A 25,960-nucleotide genomic window follows, 5' to 3' on the forward strand; every position below is an offset into this window, starting at 1 on the left:
AAAAAAGATCAGAAAGTTGTATGAAGTCTAAAATTGTAATGATAAAACCTTCAGCTGTGACTGCAAAAATCAAACCCTCATATATCTCTATAATAGCGTCATAGTTTTAAGGTTGGGAAGATCTGGATGGGACAAATGCACACAGATAGTGCAATACCGTAAGAAACAAAATGGAGTGAGGGTGATGGTAGCGCTTACCTGTAAGGGTTGTGTAAGGAAACAACACCTGTAGGGGGTGAGGGTGATGGTAGCGCTCACCTGTAAGGGTTGTGTAAGGAAACAACACCTATAGGGGGCGAGGGTGATTGCAGCACTTACCTGTAAGGGTTGTGTAAGGAAACAACATCTGTAGGGGGTGAGGGTGATGGTAGCACTCCCCTGTAAGGGTTGTGTGAGGAAACAACACCTTTAGAAGCCTGATGTGTCGTAGCTGCAGCCTCATGGCTGGAGGAGAATATCGTACAGAAGTTTGGCAAAGTGGAGATTATCATCACAATATGTGGACTGCACTAATGGAAAAGGTGTGATCCAGAGAGTATAAGCAAGGTTTTTTTTTATTCACAACGCGTTTCGGGGCCGGAACATCACCATTCTCAAAGTAAAAAAAAAAAAAAAGTGTCATAGTTTTAAGGTTGAAAGAAGACACAAGTCTACTAAGTTCAACCTGCAACCAAAAGTTTGGACACACCTTCTCATTTATAGATTTTTCTGTATTTTCATGACTATGAAAATTGTACATTCACACTGAAGACATCAAAACTATGAATTACCACATGTGGAATTATATACTTAACAAAAAGTGTGAAACAACTAAAAATATGTCTTATATTCTAGGTTCTTCAAAGTAGCCACCTTTTGCTTTGATGACTGCTTTGCACACTCTTGGCATTCTCTTGATGAGCTTCAAGAGGTAGTCACCAGAAATGGTCTTCCAACAATCTTGAAGGAGTTCCCAGAGATGCTTAGCAATTGTTGGCCCTTTTGCCTTCACTCTGTGGTCCAGCTCACCCCAAATCATCTCGATTGGGTTCAGGTCTGGTGACTGGGGAGGCCAGGTCATCTGGCGTAGCACCCCATCACTCTCCCTCTTGGTCAAATAGCCCTTACACAGCCTGGAGGTGTGTTTGGGGTCATTGTCCTGTTGAAAAATAAATGATGGTCCAACTAAACGCAAACCGGATGGAATAGCATGCTGCTGCAAGATGCTGTGGTAGCCATGCTGGTTCAGTATGCCTTCAATTTTGAATAAATCCCCAACAGTCACCAGCAAAGCACCCCCACACCATCACACCTCCTCCTCCATGCTTCACGGTGGGAACCAGGCATGTAGAGTCCATCCGTTCACCTTTTCTGCGCCGCTCAAAGACACGGTGGTTGGAACCAAAGATCTCAAATTTGGACTCATCAGACCAAAGCACAGATTTCCACTGGTCTAATGTCCATTCCTTGTGTTCTTTAGCCCAAACAAGTCTCTTCTGCTTGTTGCCTGTCCTTAGCAGTGGTTTCCTAGCAGCTATTTTACCATGAAGGCCTGCTGCACAAAGTCTCCACTTAACAGTTGTTGAAGAGATGTGTCTGCTGCTAGAACTCTGTGTGACATTGACCTGGTCTCTAATCTGAGCTGCTGTTAACCTGCTATTTCTGAGGCTGGTGACTCGGATAAACTTATCCTCAGAAGCAGAGGTGACTCTTGGTCTTCCTTTCCTGGGGTGGTCCTCATGTGAGCCAGTTTCTTTGTAGCGCTTGATGGTTTTTGCAACTGCACTTGGGGACACTTTCAAAGTTTTCCCAATTTTTCGGACTGACTGACCTTCATTTCTTAAAGTAATGATGGCCACTCGTTTTTCTTTACTTAACTGCTTTTTTCTTGCCATAATACAAATTCTAACAGTCTATTCAGTAGTACTATCAGCTGTTTATCCACCAGACTTCAACACAGCACAACTGATGGTCCCAACCCCATTTATAAGGCAAGAAATCCCACTTATTAAACCTGACAGGGTACACCTGTGAAGTGAAAACCATTTCCGGTGACTACCACTTGAAGGTCATCAAGAGAATGTCAAGAGTGTGCAAAGCAGTCATCAAAGCAAAAGGTGGCTACTTCGAAGAACCTAGAATATAAGACATATTTTCAGTTGTTTCACACTTTTTTGTTAAGTATATAATTCCACATGTGTTAATTCATAGTTTTGATGCCTTCAGTGTGAATGTACAATTTTCATAGTAAAGAAAATACAGAAAAATCTTTAAATGAGAAGGTGTGTCCAAACTTTTGGTCTGTACTGTATATTCTCATGAATTGCTGAAAAAGCATTTAACATCAATTCACATTAGTGTACACCACCTGAAATAATGAGTAATAAAAAAGGGGCAGGAAATAGAATTTGAATATAAAAATAAAATATAACTTTTATTGATGTAAATGTTAAGATTAAGATGCTCTTCTTAAAGATTTTTACACTGTATCCTGACTAAAAATTTAGTAACCCTGTAACACAACTTTTTTTATCTGGGCATTTAACTGCATTCATTCACGTGAGCCTACTACTTGTTCTCAAGCAGCTTTACCTTAACTTTTGGTCAAGATACAGTGTAATTTTTGTTTTAATAAGAGCACTTATATGAATTATTTTAACATATGCATCAATAAAAGTTATGTTTTCTTTTCATTTTCACATTCATTTTCCTTCCCCTTTTTACATTACTCAGCCTATAACCTAAGAAGTTGATCTGTAGGAAGTCAAAAACCCCAAAAGGCAAATGCTAATTACTCCACAATAGAGGAAAAATTCCTTCCTGATTTCACATGCAGCAATCAGACAAGATCCTTGGGTCAACTTACGAGTATCTAGTGCCCATAACTTAAAGTTTTATATTTTTCTACACAGGTATCCAGGCTTTGATTGAACTTGTTTAGTGAATCGACCATTAAAACATGTTATGTTATAGAGTTTCATAGTCTCACTGCAATACAGTGAAGAATCGCCATCTGTGATGAGTATACCTTTCTCTGCACATGGAGTGCAGTTATCGTCATTGTAGACCTAAGAGTAAAAAGATAATTAGGAAAATCTATGTACTGTCCATTCATGTATTTGCACATTGTAATAATATCATTAAGTCTTTGTTTTTCCAAATTGACTAGCCCCAGTTTAATAATATATCTTGGTATTGCAGTCCACCCATTCTCTTAATAACCTTGGTTGCTGTTCTGCGCCCGCTCTACTTCAGCTAGCGACTTGTATAGAGCAAAACAATGTTTCTGTCATAAGTATCAATGCCTCTTTTTGTACAACACCTTATTATATTTGCTTCACAGCAGCTGCCTGACATTGGTTACTAAAGTTTACTTTACTTTCCAAGTCTTTTTCAATAACAGTTCTACCCAGAGCTTTACTTTTAATATATAGTTGTATATCTGTTTCCTCTGTCCAAGTGCATATCCTTACATTTATCTAAGTTTAAACTTCATTTGCCATTTCTCAGCCCAAGTATAAGGCTTCCCCAAGTCCCTCTCTAATATCAAATTATTCTCCTCTTTGTTAATTACCCTGCAGAGTTTAGTATCATCTGTGGAGATAGTGATATTCTACTATGTATCTCCTCTACAAGGTCAATAAATATTTTAAAAATAAGAGGGCCCAATACTGACCCCCTGTAGTGCCACACTGTTATCTGTAACCCAATCAGACTGTATTTCATTAAAAAACACCCTCTGTTTTGTATCACAAAACTAGTTGATAACTTAATTACACGTATTTTCCCCAAGTCCCATTGTTGTCATTTTATGTACCAACCTTTTGGTACCATATTGAATGCGTTTGAAAAGTCCAGTTAGACAACATCCATAGCTTTAGTTCCACAGTCTGGAACTTACCTCCTCATAGAAGTTTACCAGATAAGCTTGACAAGACCAATCCCTCCTAAACCCATGCTCATGCTGGGTTATCACATTATTTTAATTGAAAAACTACAAGACAAGATTTCTAAGAAAACCCTCAAAGGATTTGCCCACAATCAAGGTTAAACTTTCTAGCCTATGGTTTCCAGGCTCAGCTTTTGAGTTACTTTTTAACCAGCTCTGTGGTACAGCCCCTGTTAGTATGGCATCCCTAAATATTAGAAATAATGGTCTTTCTATCACAATACTTAATCCTTGCCGTACCCTGGGGGTGTCATCTCTTCCTGTTGAGTTATCTACACCACTCCACATTGAAAGTTCATGGACAAGAAGGACAAGCTGTGGAGTTACACCAGTCTAGGAATTAGCAGGTGTCACTAAGACCTGCAAATGATCTTTTTTTAAGCACAAAGCTCCAATGTGTAGTATGTGGGAAGACTATAAAACTCAGATTGAAAGTAAAAATTTTTTTAGCCACATGAAACCTCAAAAATCAGATCAAATCTTGTGGGATGATTATGCCATGTCTTTTGTTCATAAACTAGCTAATTATCACATGTTGTCACAAACTAAGAGTCCCATAATCATTAAATTGGGAGACTTTGGTTTATCACTGTGCAAGTTCACTACACGTATAGGCCGATATTTCAGCACTGTTCAACATTGGATATCCCAGTGCTTGGGAGAACAATAATGAGTTGGAATGATGGCAAGAAGAACACAAAGGGGAACCTTTGCATAGATGGATCATCAAATTAGAAAAATGGCTGTACTGCAAGTGAAGTTGTATGTCACATACTATACATAAGTCTTTAAAGAGTGTCTACATAAAACATCAGAAGGCATTTGCACGACATTGGGCTATGAGATAGATGTCCAGCAACAGGTCATCCATTGGCCAAATGACACAGCTCTCACAGGCTATCATGGTGCAGAGCATTATGGCTATGGAGGCTGGAATTGAGGATCTATTCTTTCAGTGATTAACTCTGCTTTTAGAGATAGATGCTGGGAAAGGAAGTTGTTTCTGCGCTCTCTGGAGTCACGACAAACCATTAGTATGCATAAAAATGTAGGTTTATTGTCTACGCATTTCAGAGTCCACCGACTCTGATGTTGATCACTCGAGTAATCAACATACATGGAATAAATACAAGGGGGGACCCATGTATGTTGATTACCCCGTTGTTATGTATGGTTGTCCTGAGGAAGGAGTCATAGAATCATAGAATGGTAGAGTTGGAAGGGACCTCCAGGGTCATCTGGTCCAACTCCCTGCTCAAAGCAGGATTCACTAAATCATCTCAGACAGATGTCTGTCCAGCCTCTGTTTGAAGACATCCATTGAAGGGGAACTCACTACCTCTCGTGACAGCCTGTTCCACTCATTGATCACCCTAACTGTCAAAAAGTTTTTTCTAATATCTAATCTGTGTCTCCTCCCATTCAGTTTCATCCCATTGCTTCTAGTCTTTCCTTGTGCAAATGAGAATAAAGATGATTCTTCTACAATGTGGCAGCCCTTGAGATATTTGTAGACAGCTATTAATTCTCCTCTCAGTCTTCTTTTTTGCAAGCTAAACATTCCAAAATCCTGTAACCGTTCCTCATAGGACATGGTTTGCAGAGTCGGTGGACTCTGAAACGCGTAGACAATAAACCTACATTTTTATCCATACTAATGGTTTGTCGTGACTCCAGAGAGCGCAGAAACAACTTCTTTTCCCAGCATCTATCTCTGACATATCCATAGGAAGCTGCAGCATTTGGAGTCCAGGCTTTATAGGTGTTGTGTCCCACACAACCCTACTAGGTGAGCAGTTTTTAATACTTTTATGTAACATTTATTAATTGGATAAGACCCTATTGCTCTCTTGCATTTTTCCATAACTCTGCTTTTGTCATGGATGCAATGATAACTGGAGATTGGTTTGGAGTTCGTGTGGGCAATGCCATGAAGAGGCCCTTCATGAGAGAACATCACGCTGGTCCAACTTCTGGCATTATGTTGTAGGGTGGCATAATGTAGCGTAGCTGGATCTCTCTAGTCTTCATTCCAGGTCACTAACAGCTCAGAATTATATTGATTTGGTTGTGAACCAGTGGTACCGTCATTTCTCCAATGTGACCCAGGAGCTGTTTTTCAATATGACAACGCCAAGCCTCATGGTGCTCATGCTCCTGTGAGCAACCTATGTGGTCTAACCATGCTACCATGGCCTGTAGCAACTCCGGACTTGTCTCCCATCAAGCACATCTGGGACATCATTGGTCAGCAATTGCACAGGGAGATGCCAACAGCGGATCTTCATGATTTGCTGTCAAAGTGTATTCAGCGCAGCAGAACATTCCTCAGACAAACAATAATAACCTCATTGATAGCAGAGAAAGCTATAAGTGCCGGGATTTCTGCACTTGGTGCTAATACTTGATACTGAATGAATCGAGAAGATTTGAAAAATGTTTACAGTTTTTATTATTTATCATTACCATGTCTATCCATCTTGTGATTTCCATAATTCCACGATTTTTCCTTACAGTTGCCATTTCAAGGTTAAGGAGTGTATTTTAGTAGTTGTGAGTCAGCGCTGTACTTCCTTCAGAGTTAAGCAGGCGAAATTTAATGGAGAATTTACGGTGACTCAGATCATGTTGTCTCTGTCCTCGAAGTTTCAGAATAAATGCTGTAGAGAAGAAGACATTTAATAGATCAGCCTTTCCCCTCATCCACTTTCGCCATTTCACCCAGTTTATTTCTGAGGGGGCCAACACAATTTTTGAGTCTCTTACTTGTTGAAAAATATTTTTTTGATTATTCTTACTTTTCTTGCCATTGAGTTTCTTTGCTTTTATTTGTTTTTTCTCTATAAAATTTAATTGTTACTGGTTTTCTCCTATTTTTAATTTTTTATTTTTTTAGAATATTGTCCCAGTTTATGGTTTTAAAAAACTTTTCCTTTCTCACCCTCTCCAGGTTCAACCCTGAGTCTCTGCCGCTGCTCCCTTTATCTGCTATTTTCTGCAGCACTGACGTAATCTCAATAGTGTAATTTTTTTCTATAAGTACAGGTGCATCTCACAAAAATAGAATATCATCAAAAAGTTAATTTATTTCAGTTCTTCAATACAAAAAGTGAAACTCCTATATTATATAGAGTCATTACAAACAGAGTGATCTATTACAAGTGTTTATTTCTGTTAATGTTGATGATTATGGCTTACAGCCAATAAAAACACAAAAGTCAACAATTAACAAAAAAGAAAAAGGAAAAAAGAGGAGAGAAGGTGTGCAATTTAGCCTAATATATTGATATTTACCCCTGATGAAGTGACGCGCCCCCAGGGCCGTGGGGTACTCGGCAGCCGGGCCTCTGGTTGCCGGGGGATATCATGGTGGCTGGCCCGGTCCGTGACCCAGGGCGGTCATTGAAATGGGGAAACTTCTATTATTTGGGGTTTTTGAAATTATTCGTGATGCCACCTGTGGTGTCTGGTGAGGATCACCAGCACTGCAACAGTCCTCTGAGGCAGATGTTAGGGCAACAAATGATGGGACAGCTCCCCACAGGTGGAGCAGGCCTCAGGGCAGTGTAGGGGATGCACTGGATAGTGGTGCAGGGGAGAGACGGCAGGTCGGTCCCGGAGGAAGGATGCACACTCACACAGGGGTAAGCTTCAGTACCTTTACTGGTGATGCTGCAGGCACGGTCCAGGGTACTCCAGGTGAAGGGCGCACTTCTGGACTCTCCCCAGTGAGCGGGTATAGTGCCTCCTGATCCATTGCTTCACTCTCTAAGCTTCTGGCCTGCTTGGAGCTGGGCCTAGCTTGGTTACTCTCTCTCTCTGCACCTGCTGACCTGGTGGTAGGGCCTTCTCTTTGGAGATCAATCTCCCTGGATGCTGGGACCTCTGTGACTCCTGGCTCTGGTACTACAAGCAGCATTAGGTGGACCTGGGACCTGTAGTTCTCCAGGGGTTCCGGTGGTTCCTACTGGGTGTAAGGAGTCCCTGTAGGCGCGGACCCGGTGTCCGGTATATAAATCGGGGTGAGCTACTATGCTCCTCTGCCCCCTGAGTTCCACTCTCCTTTTCTCCTCGCCGTCGACCACACTCGGGGCCCTTACTACTTGGCAGCTAGCGTGCTGCGTCTTCACCGCTCTCTGAGCGTCGGCACGCTCTCAGCTCACTCAGAGCTGTGTTCCTGTCTGGACACTCACAGACTGAACTGAAACTAAGACCAAGACTTCACTCAGCTGCCTGGCTCCACCTTCCCTTTATATATCCCTAACGGGCTCCCTCTGCTGGTCTGAGGTGGAAGGTGGAGGTGTATGAATGCTATGAGGGCCTCTTGTGGAGAAGTCCGTCCATGCACCCCTTTGGGATCTTTGGCACCAATGCTCAGTAGGGCGCCACATTCCCCCCTAGCAAAGCTCAGTACTCCTGGACTGAAGTAATTTTCAAAACAGATTAACAATAACTCTTCCCTTTATGGGAGGCACATCTCTTGAACGTTACAGGTATAAAAACATAATAAATATATACAGATATAGAGCGTCCTCAGAGTCTTACAAGTTAATGGTGTCCATCTCACTGGTGAAGATGAGCAGCATGAGGGACCCGTCCGAAAACCCTCAACGTAGGCCCTGGGCGTGGCTGCAGGGCATAAGTGATCCAGGTGATGGACCACGTCTTCGGCCATGCCAAGCAGGTTTTTGTTCAGTGGTCAACTAAGGGGCACTCCAGAGAGTGCAACTACATACATAAGAATTTTTGGGCTGCTCACAGTCCTCAGCCACAGAGTCTTTTATACATATATACCCTTATGGGTAACTAAATGCAATGCTAAGTGTCCATGTCACCTAAATTGTCCATTGTAAGCAAAACACATCAATAATTAAATGAAATTTACACAAGAACAACATACCCCAGGGGCAACTATTTATAATATCAGAGTTTCCTTCTCTATTCTCTGTATCTGACAGGGGTCTGACCTCGTGTGCTACGTGTCGACCTATGTAGTACTGGGATAATTGAGACACTAGTGTTTGCACTACCTCCCATTCTGTCAGTTCTAAGTGTAGGGGGACAGCAGGGTTGCCTTAACCTCTCTACGGGACTGGCAAGTATACCATTGGCTGGGCCTTCTTGCTCTGCTCCAACCGGGGATCCTTCTTCCGGGGATTCTTCTTGAGCAGGCTCTTCTGAAGCACTTACTGGCTCTTCTTGCTGTGGAGGGTCTTCTGGCTGTTGAAAGAAGTGTATCACAGGTATTATTACTGCTCCTCCTAGTTGAGGCCAATTTGCCGGGGAATCTCAGTATGGAGTACTACTTCTTTAGGCTCCTCCGGTACGGTGAGAGGCACTTCTTCTTGGGCTTTAGCAGGTCTGGACACAACTTCAGATGGTCTCTAGATACCGTTGCAGTCGTTATTCCTCCGTCCTTGCTAATCAAACAGGTCTTCTTGTTATCAAATCTTGAATTTAACACAGTGTAGGGTTCTCTCTCCCACTGGTCACCAAGTTTGTGGTTTCTCCTTTTCCTCTTTAACACCACTTCTCCTGGTGCGAAGGGTTCTGCGGGTGCACTTTTATTGTAGTGAGCTTCCTGCTTGTCTCTTACCCGAGTGAGACTGTCTTCGACACAGGCCTGTACTCTTCTGTACTGCTCCTGTCTGGTCGTGTCCCAGTCCTCAGTGGACATATCTGCTTCTGGTTCTACTACACCAAGCTCCATGTCCATGAGCAACTTCCCGGGTCTTGCTCGCATGAGATATGCTGGAGTACAATTGGTGGAACTCACAGGTATGTGATTGTACAGATCTACCAGGTCAGGTAGTAGGTCTGGCCACTGATTTCTCTCTTCTAGTGGTAAGGTCTTCAGCAGGTCAATGACAATGTTATTCATCTTTTCACAGAGACCGTTGGTTTGGGGGTGGTACGGTGTAGTCCGGATCTTTTACACCCGTACAGATGGCAGAACTCCTTGAACAATTCGGCTTCAAAGGCTGAGCCTTGATCTGTCAGCACCAGCTCCGGGTATCCATGGGGCCTGCAGAAGTACGCCTGAAACGTCTTCGCCACAGTTTCTGCCATCAGATCCTTGACGGGGACGACCAACAGGAACCGGGAGTAGTGATCCACCATGGTCAGGGCATAGGAATATCCTGACCTGCTGGGTGACAGCTTGACATGATCCAGGGCCACGATCTCCAAGGGATGAGTCGTCTTGATGGGTTGCTGGGGTGCCTTCTGGCTGCTGTAGTCTTTTCTTCTGAGGCTGCAGGGTCCACAATTCCGGCACCACCTCTCAATGGAACTGCGCATTCCTACCCAATAAAACCGACACTTCAGCAGGGTTTCTAGCTTCTTCCAGCCAAAGTGCCCCGCCTGATCGTGGTAGGTTTCCAACACCATCTGGATGTCTGTCTTGGGCCACACTATCTGCCATACCATCTCATGGGTTTTGGGGTTGACGTACCTCCGGCACAGTTTCTCTCTATAAATGAACAGCCGGCTCCTCTCATTCCACAGTTGCTTGGCTTGTGGAAACGCGTTCTTCTCCAGGGAGGAACCTTCCTGGGTTATCAGTTCTTTGATACGGCTGACAACCGGGTCACTGTCCTGGGTCTCCTTCAAGCTGTGGTGAGGCAAAGGGTCTAACATTTTACCGCGATGCCTCCTGGAGGCTCGTTGCTCGTGGACCATTCCATTCCAATGAAAGGCAGGTAGTTCAATCTCCTCCAGGTCATCCACTTCTTCCTCAGTGTCCGACTGGTGAGGCATCCTGGACAGGGCATCGGCGTTGGCGTTCTTGCGGCCTGCCCGGTACTTAATAGTGAATTGGTAGTTTGACAGCCGAGCCATCCATCGTTGTTCCATGGCTCCTAGCTTGGCTGTTTCCAGATGAGTCAAGGGGTTATTATCAGTGTAGGCAGTGAACTTACTGGAGGCTAGGTAGTGCTTGAACCGCTCGGTGATGGCCCAGACCAGGGCCAGGAACTCCAACTTGAAGCTGCTATAGTTCTCTGGGTTCCTCTCGGTCGGGCGGAGCTTCCTGCTTGCATAGGTGATCACCTTCTCTCGGCCATTCTGCTTCTGACGTAACACAGCTCCTAATCCTTCGTTGCTGGCATCAGTGTACAGCAGGAATGGTTGGCTGAAGTCAGGGTAGGCTAGGATCTCTTCGCCGGTCAGGATCTCCTTCATCACCTCAAAGGATTCAGCTTGCTCCTTACCCCACTGGAACGGGGGGATTCTGCCTCTCCCAGACTGTCCTACTAGGAGATCTTGCAAAGGCGCCGCTTTTTTGGTATAGTCCTTCTCAAACCTCCGTAAAACCCGACTAGTCCCAGGAACTGACGTAACTCCTTGAGGCTCTTCGGCTCTGGCCATTTCTGGATGGCAGTGACCTTCTCCGAGTCCGGTGCTACTCCTTCTGGACTGACGATGTGCCCCAGGTACTGTACCTTTCACTTGAGCAGGTGGCACTTGGAGGGCTTCAGCTTCATCCCATACCGGGACAGCGACTCAAATACCTCTGCCAGGTGCTTCAAACGGTCCTCGTACATTTTGGAGTACACTATCACATCATCCAGGTATATCAGTACAGTCTCGAAGTTGCGGTGTCCCAGGCAGCACTCCATCAATCTCTGGAACGTTCCGGGGGCGTTGCAGAGTCCAAACGGCATACTGTTGAACTCGCAGAGTCCCATCGGGGTAGTAAAGGCTGTCTTCTCCCGATCCTCCTCAGCAACAGCTACTTGCCAGTACCCACTAGTGAGGTCAAGGGTAGAGAAGTAATTTTCAGACTTTAATTCAGCCAGGGATTCCTCTATATGGGGCAAAGGGTATGCATCTTTGTGTGTTATGCGATTTACCTGTCTGTAATCTACACACATTCTCATGCTTCCATCCTTTTTTCTGACTAGGACCAAGGGAGCTGCCCAGGGACTACAGCTATCCCTTACTACCCCTGCCTTCTTCATGTCGTGCAACATCTCCTTCGCCTTCTGGTAGTGTGCTGGCGGTATGGGCCTGTAACGTTCTTTGATGGGTGGATGGTTACCTGTGGGTATATGGTGTTGTACCCCTTTAATCCTCCCAAAGTCAAGTGGGTGTTTACTGAATACCTGCTCATATTCCTGAACCACCCGGTGTACACCCTGCTTCTGATGGGCAGGAGTGGTGTCTGTCCCAACATGGAGCTGTTGACACCAATCCTCCACCTGGGTTTCCGGGTCATTATCCTCCACTTCATCTGGTGAGGTTAAAGACTCCGCCGTGTGTATGGAGTTGTAATCTACTGTGTACAGTTTGGCAACAGTGGCGTAGCGTGGTAATCTAACCTCGTCCTCCCCATAGTTTAGGAGGCGTACGGGCACCCTCCCATTGCGTACATCCACTACTCCTCTGGCAGTCAAGAGTGTAGGTCTATGCTCCGAGCTAAGGGGCTCTACTACCGCCTGGTAGCTCAGTCCTCTGAGACCTATTGCTGCTCTACACCAAATCAGCATCTCACTCATCGGGGGAATCACAATGGGTATCGGGTCTGTCACCCGTACATTACCAATTTCACCACCTGATAGCTTTACCTGTTGCTGGTACATAAGGGCTTGGATCTCTTTCTGGAGCACCCTCCTCTGCCCTGGTCTGGCGGTGTCAGCCATCTGTTGGAGCAAGAACAACACTTCTCCCAAACAGTTACTAACAATATTTGTGCCAAGTACCATATACAAGTCTGTATCATCAGGATTAGTCTCTACTACAATTAGTCCCTGGTCCTTCAGTTCCACTCTTCCCACCTTTACTGCCACATCCTTAACCCCGACTAGGTTAAGGGGGAGGCCATTAGAGGCATACACGGAAAGGTTTGGAGCTGGCGGGCGAAGTTCGTCTATGGACCAGAACCTTTTGTAGAGGACATCAGGCATGATGGTTACCTGAGATCCTGTGTCCAGCAGGGCAGGTGTCGCGATGCCATCCAGCACAATGGACAGGAAAGGTCTTCCTCCTACGAACCGGCGGTACCAGTTTGATGGGCCTGGTTGGTCTACTCCTGGGTGCCGGCCCTCGGCCCCAGGGTTTCCTCGTTTAAAGGGCAGATCCGCGTGGTGTGGCCTGCTTTATTGCAGCGGTAGCAGATGAAGTCTTCTGGTGGGCGTCGTTGGTCGTTGGTCCTCCCACGGGGTGGTGTTGTCCTTCTCGAGGGTGGCGTTGTCCTCCTACTGGGTGGCGTTGTCCTCCTTCTTCTTCTCATCCAGGGGACATCCTCAGGGCTATCGGCTAGCAGGATCCTTCCTTCTGGCTCAGGCTCCGTCTGTAGCTGAAGGGTGCTCATAACAGTGGCCAGGGTTTTACTTAGCTTGCGCACTTCAGAGTGAAGGCTGTCCAGCTCACTAGAGGGCACTGTTTGCGTCCTTGTTTCGACCGTTAGTGAAGGAACAGTGGGTGCTGCAGGCAATGGAGTGGCCCCACCCTGGTAACGCTGGATAGCAGTGTCTGTGGTTTCCAGGGGCTGCAGGCTCTTTATAGCCATGTCCTTAAGGGTGTCAAAGGTGGTATCTGGATGGTCTAAGGCCCACCACCGTACAGTTCTGCTCTCCTCCTGGGACTTTAACCCCCGGATGAACTGTTCCCTCAGCATTTTATTTTCCTCATGGATGCTGGCTGGATTAACCTGTTTCAGGGCCCGCAGGGCCTCCTGTAAGCGCCAGGCATAGTCCCAGATACTGTCCTCGGGTTTCTGGACACACTGGTAGAACCTCATCCGGAGATCTGTCTCAGTGCGGTTTTCAAACGCTGTTTGCAATGTTTTAAAGATGATGGACACTGATTCTTGGTCTGCGGCTGGCCAGGTTTCAACTTCTCGCTCAGCGGCACCAGTCAATTGTCCGAACACTACAGCAGCTCTCTGCTTGCCAGTCATAGAATACATATCCAGTATGCCGCATATTTTCCTCTTGAATCCGGACAGTGTGTCCAGTTTACCATTATACTGGGGGAACCACTTCGCCCCAGGTATATACGGCAGGGCCATAGGGATCAACGGAGTTACGACCCCTGCTGGTGGAGCGGCCGCTCCAGCCTGTTCAGAGCTGTGTTCCTGTCTGGACACTCACAGACTGAACTGAAACTAAGACCATGACTTCACTCAGCTGCCTGGCTCCACCTTCCCTTTATATATCCCTAACGGGCTCCCTCTGCTGGTCTGAGGTGGAAGGTGGAGGTGTATGAATGCTATGAGGGCCTCTTGTGGAGAAGTCCGTCCATGCACCCCTCTGGGATCTGTGGCACCACTGCGCAGCAGGGCGCCTTAGAAGCTATAACTCAAAGAGGAAATGTAGTTTGGGGTTTGTAAGCGGGGAATTCCTCCACTGTGGGGTCCATGCATGGCACTACACTATGCCTAAGTTGGGCATGGTATTCCTTAACCACACTTTGTATTTGTAACCTCATGCCTTACTTTGTGATTATTTACTATTGTCCTTTTGTGGTTTTTTGTTTCACAATCGTTGTGGTCTGTAGACAAATATGGTAATTTGTAATCATTTTAATATATAATTGATATGGACTGACATTATTCTGTTTACTACCATAACCTGTGGACTTAAAGTACAGACCAAAAGTTTGGGCACACCTACTTATTTAAAGATTTTGCTGTATTTTCATGACTATGAAAATTGTACATTCACACTGAAGGCATCAAAACTATGAATTAACACATGTGGAATTATATACTTAACAAAAAAGTGTGAAACAACTGAAAATATGTCTTATATTCTAGGTTCTTCAAAGTAGCCACCTTTTGCTTTGATGACTGCTGTGCACACTCTTGGAATTCTCTTGATGAGCTTCAAGAGGTAGTCACCGGAAATGGTCTTTCAACAATCTTGAAGGAGTTCCCAGAGATGCTTAGCACTTGTTGGCCCTTTTGCCTTCACTCTGCGGTCCAGCTCAACCCAAACCATCTCGATTGGGTTCAGGTCTGGTGACTGTGGAGGCCAGGTCGTCTGGCGTAGCACCCCATCACTCTCCTTCTTGGTCAAATAGCCCTTACACAGCCTGGAGGTGTGCTTGGGGTCATTGTCCTGTTGAAAAATAAATGATGGTCCAACTAAACGCAAACCAGATGGAATAGCATGCTGCTGCAAGATGCTGTGGTAGCCATGCTGGTTCAGTATGCCTTCAATTTTGAATAAATCCCCAACAGTGTCACCAGCAAAGCACCCCCACACCATCACACCTCCTCCTCCATGCTTCACGGTGGGAGCCAGGCATGTAGAGTCCATCCGTTCACCTTTTCTGCGTTGCACAAATACACGGTGGTTGGAACCAAAGATCTAAAATTTGGACTCATCAGACCAAAGCACAGATTCCCACTGATCTAATGTCCATTCATTGTGTTCTTTATCCCAAACAAGTCTCTTCTGCTTGTTGCCTGTCCTTAGCAGTGGTTTCCAGCAGCTATTTTACCATGAAGGCCTGCTGCACAAAGTCTCCTCTTAACAGTTGTTGAAGAGATGTGTCTGCTGCTAGAACTCTGTATGGCATTGACCTGGTCTCTAATCTGAGCTGCTGTTAACCTGCGATTTCTGAGGCTGGTGACTCAGATAAACTTATCCTCAGAAGCAGAGGTGACTCTTGGTCTTCCTTTCTTGGGGCGGTCCTCATGTGAGCCAGTTTCTCTGTAGCGCTTGATGGTTTTTGCAACTGCACTTGGGGACACTTTCAAAGTTTTCCCAATTTTTCGGACTGACTGACCTTCATTTCTTAAAGTAATGATGGGCACTTGTTTTTCTTTACTTAGCTGCTTTTTTCTTGCCATAATAAAAATTCTAACAGTCTATTCAGTAGGACTATCAGCTGTGTATCCACCAGACTTCTGCACAACACAACTGATGGTCCCAACACCATTTATAAGGCAAGAAATCCCACTTATTAAACTTGACAGGGCACACCTGTGAAGTGAAAACCATTTCCGGTGACTACCTCTTGAAGCTCATCAAGAGAATGCCAAGAGTGTGCAAAGCAGTCATCAATGCAAAAGGTGGCTACTTTGAAGAACCTAGAATATAAGACATATTTTCAGTTGTTTCACACTTTTTTGTTAAGTATATAATTCCACATGTGTTAATTCATAGTTTTGATGCCTTCAGTGTGAATGTACAATTTTCATAGTCATGAAAATACAGCAAAATCTTTAAATGAGAAGGTGTGTCCAAACTTTTGGTCTGTACTGTATGACTGTATATCATGAAGTGTACAATTGTGTGTGCTATGCATTGACCTCTTTTTGTATCCACCTTTCTGTTTCCAGAAATAAGCTGTTTAAATTATATATTATCACTTGATTAAAATATCTTAAATTGCACACCTTCTCTCCTCTTTTTTCCTTTTTTCTTTTTGTTATCCATGGTTGGAGTTTTATGTGCCGGGTGACTATATTTCCCTTAGACACATTTTATGGATTGTATGGAAATCTTATATATAAAAGTCAACAATTGTTGAAAAAATGCCTGGGACAAGCTGTGATTGAGCGCATGCGCATTAGAGAGCTTGAATGAGTAATGTGCAATATGTAGTTAATAATGGAAGTGAATAATATGGGACAGGTAATGGAATTGTGAATGTAAAAGAGAATACTGAAAGTAAGAAACAGATGGGTGACATACATGGTGAGGAACTAGTGATAACACTGGTATAGAGTGATTTTGGTGCCAACTATGTCTGAACGGTTTTATATTAAGTTTATGGTGCTGATTAAGAATATGACTTTGGTTTTGCCAGATCGGCTCTAGTTTCTGAGATATTTAATAGTTAATTAATTAAATACAGTAGAATTCTGGCTTCAAAAAGTCGTTTTTATAGCATTGTAAGCTTATAAATTGAAATACCAAATAATTATATGGGATATTTCATTACCTTCGATACTGTTAAAGAGTCAAAGGACAGAAAAAAAGCTATTGCATTTGTTATCACACACAAGTTGCATTGGGAAAGCATTATTTTTCTGAATTATCTCAAAAACTAGAACCAATTCAGCAAAAGTCATGGGATTCTTGAATTCAGCGCTCCTCAAAATACCTTAAATCCATTAAAAAAAACCTTTCGACCTGAGAATTTTTATTTTGTAGACCAGTGTAATTAGGCTGCTCGTCAGGAATTGTGACAATTCCAGCACCTGCAGGGGTCCCAGGGGCAGAGTGAATATTCCACGTACACCAGCCATGGACACTGCAGCCATTGTACTGACCGCTGATCCCCATAAGAAGGATTACACCCTCCGTCCATTGTGTTCACTGTTTTCACCTTTCAAGTGTAATCCCTGATAAGATAATGAGCTCATTAGGGTTATAAATGTATCCAAACACCTCTCCATTGCCAACAATACGTGAGGGCATTAAAATATATAGATTGGCATAATAAGTAGAGACAAAGTACTGTAAGTGGTAAGGGATCTACTGTACAGTCATGGCCAAAAGTTTTGAGAATGACACCAAAATTATATTTTCACATGATCTGCTGGCCTCTGGTTTTTATTAGTGTTTGTCTGATGTTTATATCACATACAGAAATATAATTGCAATCATATTATGAGTACTAATAGGTTATATTGACAGTTAGAATGAGTTAATGCAGCAAGTCAATATTTGCAGTGTTGCCCCTTCTTCTTCAAGACCTCTGTAATTCTCCCTGGCATGCTCTCAATCAACTTTTGGACCAAATCCTGACTGATAGCAGTCCATTCTTGCATAATCAATGCTTGCATTTTGCCAGAATTTGTTGGTTTTTGTTTGTCCACCCGTCTCTTGATGATTGACCACAAGTTCTCAATGGGATTAAGATCTGGGGAGTTTCCAGGCCATGGACCCAAAACCTCTATGTTTTGTTCCATGAGCCATTTAGTTATCACCTTTGATTTATGGCAAGGTGCTCCATCATGCTGGAAAAGGCATTGTTGGGCGCCAAACTGCTCTGGGACGGTTGGGAGAAGTTGCTCTTGGAGGACATTCTGGTACCATTCTTTATTCATGGCTGTGTTTTTAGGCAAGACTGTGAGTGAGCCGATTCCCTTGGCTGAGAAGCAACCCCACACATGAATGGTTTCAGGATGCTTTACAGTTGGCATGAGACAAGACTGGTGGTAGCGCTCACCTCTTCTTCTCCGAATAAGCTGTTTTCCAGATGTCCCAAACAATCGAAAAGGGGATTCATCAGAGAAAATGACTTTGCCCCAGTCCTCAGCAGTCCACTCCCTGTACCTTTTGCAGAATATCAGTCGGTCCCTGATGTTTTTTCTGGAGAGAAGTGGCTTCTTTGCTGCCCTCCTTGAAACCAGCCCTTGCTCAAAGAGTCTGCGCCTCACAGTGCGTGCAGAAGCACTCACACCAGCCTGCTGCAATTCCTGAGCAAGCTCGGCACTGCTGGTAGTCCGATCCCGCAGCTGAAACAGTTTTAAGATACGGTCCTGGCGCTTGCTGGTCTTTCTTGGGCGCCCTGGAGCCTTTTTGACAACAATGGAAGCTCTCTCCTTGAAGTTCTTGATGATGCGATAGATTGTTGACTGAGGTGCAATCTTTGTAGCTGCGATACTCTTCCCTGTTAGGCCATTTTTGTGCAGTGCAATGATGGCTGCACGTGTTTCTTTAGAGATAACCATGGTTAACTGAAGAGAAACAATGATACCAAGAACCAGCCTCCTTTTAAAGTGTCCAGTGATGTCATTCTTACTTAATCATGACTGATTGATCGCCAGCCCCGTCCTCATCAACACCCACACCTGTGTTAATGGATCAATCACTAAAACGATGTTAGCTGCTCCTTTTAAGGCAGGACTGCAATGATGTTGAAATGTGTTTTGGGGGTTAAAGTTCATTTTCTGGGCAAATATTGACTTTGCAAGTACAGTAATTGCTGTTAAGCTGATCACTCTTTGACATTCAGGAGTATATGCAAATTGCCATTACAAAAAATGAAGCAGTAAACTTTGGAAAAATTACTATTTGTCTCATTCTCAATACTTTTGGCCGTGACTGTATAACTAATCTATGGGAAACAGGCCAACGATGGGAAAATGGAGAAGGCTGATTTCCACTTAGGATCGGATATCGAGGACCTCTGTTCTCTAGTACCGTACACAGTGAACTTTCCCGGTATAACGGACTGGTCACATTACAATAGTTTTCATTCCCAACTCATTCAAGTCATGTTCATATATTGGGGTATATTGAATTAATAAATGCCGGCTGCTGCCCTTATTCCCACCTACCAAAGCTGTTAGGGTTTAATATTATCCCCTTATATAGTTTGAAGATAGAAGTTAAGTCCCTACATTAAGGTAAGGCCCAGGATCCCACCTCTTCTAAAACTGGTGGAAGGAAGAGGTTTCCTATTACTCATCGACTCTCAACCTAAATTAAATTGTAGTTGTAATCATCACCCACTTATAATAGCCCTGGACTATTGGCACAAAACATTGGCACCAAAACTGATATTGAAGTCAATGCCAAATTATCCATTGTCCTCCATTGGATTACATTAGGAAAAACAAGTGACAATTAGGCTTTTTTTAGGGAATCTGAATAGTCTGGTACCAGCAGGGATTCCAGGGGCAGACTAAATATTCCATGTAGGCCAGACATTGTGTTACAATGTGTCCAGTCCACTGTTCGCTGTTACAATGTGTCGAGTTTAACTGTTTACATCTTCCAAGTGGAAACTGTGATCAGATAATGAGCTCATTAAAGGAAAGTGGGAAATTTACACAAATGGTCTAAATATACTCCCATGGCCTGCAGTGTCCCCGGTCTTGTCTCCCATCGAGCACATCTAGGATGTAATTGGTTGGCCATTGCACAGGAACTGCCAGCAGTGGATCTTGATGATTTGTCCAAGTGCATTCAGAACATTCCTCAGACGACCATTCATAACCTCATTGATAGCAGCCAAGGCTGTAAGTGCTGAGATTTCATCACAAGGTGATCATAATCTATACTGAATAAATTAAGATGTTTTTAAAATTTTCTTTAATCATTTATCATTAGCATGTTTATCGATCTTGTCATTTCCATAATTCCACAACATTGCCTTCTTAGTTTTGCAATTCCAATGTTAAGGAGTGTATCTTAGTAGTTGTGAGGAGATGCTGTACTTCCTGCTGGGTTAAGCAGATGACATTTAATGGAGAATTTATGGTATCTCTGATCATGTCGTTGGATTTTCTTGTATAAATACTGTAGAGAAGAAGGCACTTAATAGAGCAGCCTTTCCCTCATCCTCTTCCACCATTTCACCTACATTATTTTTGAGGTGGCTAACATTATCATTTTTGAGTCTCTTACTGTTCATGTCGAAGAACATTTTTTTTTTAGATTTTTACTTTCCCATGAGTTTCTCTACTTTGATTTGTTTCTTTCATAATTTTTTTGTTCTCAAAAATTTGTCATTGCATTATTTTTACCCTTTTGCTATAGTGCTGTATACTCTTTCTTTTTGCCATTTATTGCTCCTATGTAGCTCTATTCAGACCAGCTGGGTTTCTCCTATTTCTAGTTTACTTTTATTTTTTAGGACATTGACCCAGTTTATGGCTTCAGAAAACAACTCACTCACTCACTCACTCACTCACTCACTCACTCACTCCACTGCTACTTTCGGTGTTTGTTATCGTCTGCAACACTGACATTACGTCAACAGTGTGAGTTTTTTTTTACATATATATTATCATTTTTTATAAAATATTAATTGTACAGGATACACAGTTAAGAAATATACATGTAAAAAGAGATTTACCAATGACAAGTACAAAGCTAAATTTACAGCAAAAGTGTACAAAAATACAACACAATAATACACAGAAAATAAAATTCATTAGATATCAAATAGACTTACTTGGTAAACCTTAGAATCTGATAACATCAGTTTCACTGCTTCCATTAATACAGAAATCAAGTGGCAAAGCTGAATTTGTTATTTGATGGGTAGACTGCCACTTCCCAGACTGAATTGATATAATATGTGGTCCATCAGTTTTTTTTATTTTTAATTTTAATGGAAAAAAATCTCCATTAACACCGCCTTTATCACTTAATCTGATGGAATTTCTAACAGAGTCTTCAACACATATGTGAACAGAGTCTAATAAAACTTAGAAGAAATATATGGTTTGAAGGTATGAGCTGGATAGGAAGAATAAACACTATGTTATGAGAAGGGACGTTCAGAAAGCTGGTAATAATCAAATAACATTCATTTCATAGAATATTAATATAAGACATACAATGGGGAAAAAAGTATTTAGTCTGCCACCAATTGTGCAAGTTCTCCCACTTAAAAAGATGAGAGAGGCCTGTAATTGACATCATAGGTCGACCTCAACTATGAGAGACACAATGAGAAAACAAATCCTGAAAATCACATTGTCTGATTTGGAAAGAATTTTTTTTCAAATGTTGGTGGAAAATAACCTCAAACAGTCACACTCCAAACTCCACTATGGTGAAGACCAAAGAGCTGTTGAAGGACACCAGAAACAAAATTGTAGCCCTGCACCAGGCTGGGAAGACAGAATCTGCAATAGGCAAGCTGCTTGGTGTGAAGAAATCAACAGTGGGAGCAATAATTAGAAAATGGAAGACATACAAGACCACTGATAATCTCCCTCGATCTGGGGCTTCACACAAGATCTCACCCTGTGGGGTCAAAATGATCTCAATAACGGTGAATAAAAATCCTAGAACCACACAGGGGGACCTAGTGAATGACCTGCAGAGAGCTGGGACCAATGTTACACAAGCTACCATCAGTAACACACTACACCGCCAGGAACTCAGATCCTGCAGTGCCAGACGTGTCCCCCTGCTTAAGCCATTACATGTCCAGGCCCTTCTGAAGTTTGCTAGAGAGCATTTGGATGATCCAGAAGAGTATTGGGAGAATGTCATATGGTCAGATTAAACCAAAGTATAACTGTTTGGTAGAAACACAGCTCTTCGTGTTTGGAGGAGAAATAATGCTAAGTTGCATCCAAAGAACACCATACCTACTGTGAAGCATGGGGGTGGCAACATCATGCTTTGGGGCTGTTTCTCTGCCAAGGGATCAGGACGACTAATCCGTGTACATGAAAGAATGAATGGGGCTATTTATCGTGAGATTTTGAGTGCAAACCTCTTTCCATCAGCAAGGGCATTGAAGATGAAACATGGCTGGGTCTCTCAGCATGACAATGATCCAAGCACACCACCAGGGCAACGAAGGAGTGGCTTCGTAAGAAGCATTTCAAGCTCCTGGAGTGGCCTGGCCAGTCTAGAGATCTAAACCCTATAGAAAACCTTTGGAGGGAGTTGAAAGTCTGTCTTGCCCAGTGACAGCCCCAAAACATCACTGCTCTAGAGGAGCTCTGCATGGAGGAATGGGCCAACATACCAGCAACAGTGTGTGCTAACCTTATGAAGACTTACAGAAACGTTTGACCTCTATCATTGCCAACAAAGGATATATAACAAAGTATTGAGATGAACTTTTGTAATAGACCAAATACTTATTTTCCACCAAAATTTGAAAAAAAAATTCTGTCCAAATCAAACAATGTGATTTTCAGGATTTGTTTTCTCATTTGTTCATGTGTCCCGATTATACCTGACAGTAGTCAATATCTTTGTCTTCCTTGTGTTGAGTAACAGTCTCATGTTCGAGCTTTCCATCTTGACATTCCATAATAAGTCCTTTATTCCATCTACACTTGTTGCTATCAATGTTGTATTGTCTGCGTATTTAAAATTATTGATGATTCATCCAGAAATTTTAATTCCTTCTTCTTTTTCAGCAAGTCCAACCTTCTTGAAAATAGCTTGCACATATAAATTGAAGAAAAGTGGTGACAGGACACAGCCTTGTCTCACGCCATGCTCTACTTTGAACCATGCCATGTCACCGTGTTCTGTTTGGACTGTTGCTTCTTGGTCAATGTAAATGTTCCTAATGAGGCTAATCAGATGGTTCTTCACACACATATCCTTCATGGCATTCCAAAGTTTCTGGTGATTAACACAGTCGAAGGCTTTGCTGTGGTCGATGAAGTTAAAAAAGATCTCATTGTTGTATTCTTTTCTCTTTTTCCATTATCCATCTAATGTTAGCAATAACATCTCTTGTTCCTCTGCCTTTTCACAATCCTGCTTGTTTCTCTGGCAGCTCTTTGCCAAAGTAAGGCTGTAGCCATCTTTGTAGGATCTTCAATAGTATTTTGCTGGCATGAGGTATGGGCGCAATTGTCCGATAATTTCCACAACCGGTAGCATCTCCAATCTTCGGAATAGAAATAAACACGGATATTGTCCAGTCCTTGGCCATTTGCTAGATGTCCATATCTGTTGACACACATGTTTGATGATATCAGCTGCTGCTTTAGAATACTTTTGCTATGCCTTCCTGGTATTGCCCCTCAGATGTTCTCTTTCTGTATCTGTTGTAAAGTCGCTGCCAGACAGGTCGTGGACGGGAGGTATGTGTCCCCGAAGTGCAAGGCTTCTGTGATGTAGGACCCGGAGAAGCAGACTCCAGCACACACAGTGCTGAGAGGAATTTAAAGGTCCCGGATTACAAGGCCGGATTTTACGAGCAGCTGAAAGAGCTGGGGGGGGGGGGCAGCTGCTCACTTACCTCCAGTCCAGGTCTTGGAAGGCTGATTTAAGACAGCTACCCCTGTCTCAGACTGTTCGTGTGTGTTGGGCAAGGTGAGCAGATCTTGCATGTGCTTCTCAGACTCTGCTGCAGGCAGAGGAAGGCACTTTGTTTAAACGGCTGAGGCCGTGCTGCATGGACTTGTTATTTTGAGCTTTGTTCTGTTATTCCTTTTTGTGCCAGTGACGCGCCCCCAGAGCCGTGGGGTACTCGGCAGCCGGGCCTCTGGATGCCGGTTGGGGGAATCACAGTGGCTGGCCCGGTCCATGGCGTTCAACAAAAAGGGGGGATTATTTATAGGGGATTTGGAAAGTTCGTGACGCCACCTGTGGAATGCGTCTAAATGGAGCTGCCGCTGCATAGCAGTCCTCTGAGGCAGATGTTAAGGCAGCTTATGATAGAACGTCTCCCCACAGGTGGAGCAGCAGGCCGCAGGGCAGTGTAGAAAGTGAGGGTTGTGCTGGGCGTTGTAGTGTAGGGAGTAGAGATGAGCGTTGTTCTACTCGAACTGTTCGCCAATCTCAAATTCGAGCTGTTTTGGGCGGTGTTCGAGCCGGTCGGCGAACACGAACAATTTGAGAAAAATTCGGCTGTTCGAGGTTATGTTCGATAACTGTTCGTGCACCAAAATCATAACTGGATTTTTTCTCAGTAATGATGAAAATTAATGTTAATACGCAGTTTGAGTGTACAGCGGGGCGGGGGGAGGGGCAGGGGATGGATCTCTGCAGGAACAATGAAGATCTCCATTTTTTTTTCTCTTTCCCGCATTTGCAGTGGGGAGGTGCAATCTGTCAGCCTATCAGCAGCGCACACACGGAGCGAAGTGCTTTTTTTCACACAAGCAAGGGCATGTGTGATTGGCAGTGTATGTCACATGTCCTTGCCCTATAAGACCAAGCCATTTTCCCCGTCGCCACCATTTTCTCACTGCTGCAGCTGCGTGTTAGACGGCACCGCTGTTGCTGTGTGCGCTATACCTTGTTAATTTCAAGCCAATTTTCGCACAAATATACAGATAGCTTGGGAGTAGGGAATAGTTGTGATTGCAGTCCTTTTAAGGACTAGGTTACAGCATTTCCTACGACTTTTATCAGGGAGGTCTGTGCTCTTAAATAGATAGGTTGTGGGAGTAAAGACTAATTGTAATTGGAGTCCTTTTCAGGACTAGGTTACATGAGTTCCTATCAGTTTTTGCCAGGCAGGTCTGTGCCAGTGCTGTGCAAGTTTTTTTTCACAGCATTTGGCTGAATCTAGCAAAGCTAATCCTTTTTGGCCTATTGCAGAGTGTGTTAGTCAGTGGAGTAGCCTATCTGTGTTGCAAGATATACCACCTGTGTATAGAATACCAATTTTTTTACTGCACCTAGTGAAGTAAAATCTTTTGGGCATAGCATCATTCTATTAGTCCATCTATACTGACCTCCATCAGGTTGCAAACTGAATATAATTTTTTTCTGCATCTAGCTCTGAAAAAATATTTGGGCTTCTAGCGGTGTGTGGGACTTGGTCTATTAGTCCATCTATACTGACCTCCATCAGGTTGCAAATTAAAAATAATTTTTTTCTGCATCTACCTCTGAAAAAATATTTGGGCTTCTAGCAGTGTGTGGGACTTGGTCTATTAGTCCATCTATACTGACCTACATCAGGTTGCAAATTAAAAATAATTTTTTTCTGCATCTAGCTCTGAAAAAATATTTGGGCTTCTAGCGGTGTGTGGGACTTGGTCTATTAGTCCATCTATACTGACCTCCATCAGGTTGCAAATTAAAAATAATTTTTTTCTGCATCTAGCTCTGAAAAAATATTTGGGCTTCTAGCGGTGTGTGGGACTTGGTCTATTAGTCCATCTATACTGACCTCCATCAGGTTGCAAATTAAAACTAATTTTTTTCTGCATCTAGCTCTGAAAAAATATTTGGGCTTCTAGCAGTGTGTGGGACTTGGTCTATTAGTCCATCTATACTGACCTCCATCAGGTTGCAAATTAAAAATAATTTTTTTCTGCATCTAGCTCTGAAAAAATATTTGGGCTTCTAGCAGTGTGTGGGACTTGGTCTATTAGTCCATCTATACTGACCTCCATCAGGTTGCAAATTAAAAATAATTTTTTTCTTCATTTATCTCTGAAAAAATATTTGGGCTTCTAGCAGCGTGTGGGACTTGTTCTATTAGTCCATCTATACTGACCTCCATCAGGTTGCAAATTAAAAATAATTTTTTTCTGCATCTAGCTCTGAAAAAATATTTGGGCTTCTAGCAGTGTGTGGGACTTGGTCTATTAGTCCATCTATACTGACCTCCATCAGGTTGCAAATTAAAAATAATTTTTTTCTGCATCTAGCTCTGAAAAAATATTTGGGCTTCTAG

At 43.3% G+C, this 25,960-nt stretch overlaps 1 protein-coding gene across 1 annotated transcript in view; it reads right to left on the bottom strand.

Moving 5' to 3' along the window:
* LOC141258448 (astacin-like metalloendopeptidase) overlaps positions 1-23,257 on the bottom strand; it is a 36,641-nt gene extending 13,384 nt beyond the window's left edge. Inside the window, exons 1-3 of the mRNA XM_073673447.1 lie at positions 23,076-23,257; positions 22,807-22,969; positions 319-509 (exon numbers count right to left, since the gene is read on the bottom strand). Coding sequence (XP_073529548.1) covers positions 319-509; positions 22,807-22,969; positions 23,076-23,257 — 536 coding nt within the window. The remainder of the gene's footprint in view (positions 1-318; positions 510-22,806; positions 22,970-23,075) is intronic.
* Positions 23,258-25,960: the final 2,703 nt, after the last annotated feature.

The sequence above is a fragment of the Phyllobates terribilis genome, unplaced genomic scaffold (assembly GCF_046119375.1).
Source record: "Phyllobates terribilis strain yellow unplaced genomic scaffold, ASM4611937v1 Scaffold_3__8_contigs__length_932513732, whole genome shotgun sequence".
Classification (NCBI taxonomy): Eukaryota; Metazoa; Chordata; class Amphibia; order Anura; family Dendrobatidae; genus Phyllobates; species Phyllobates terribilis.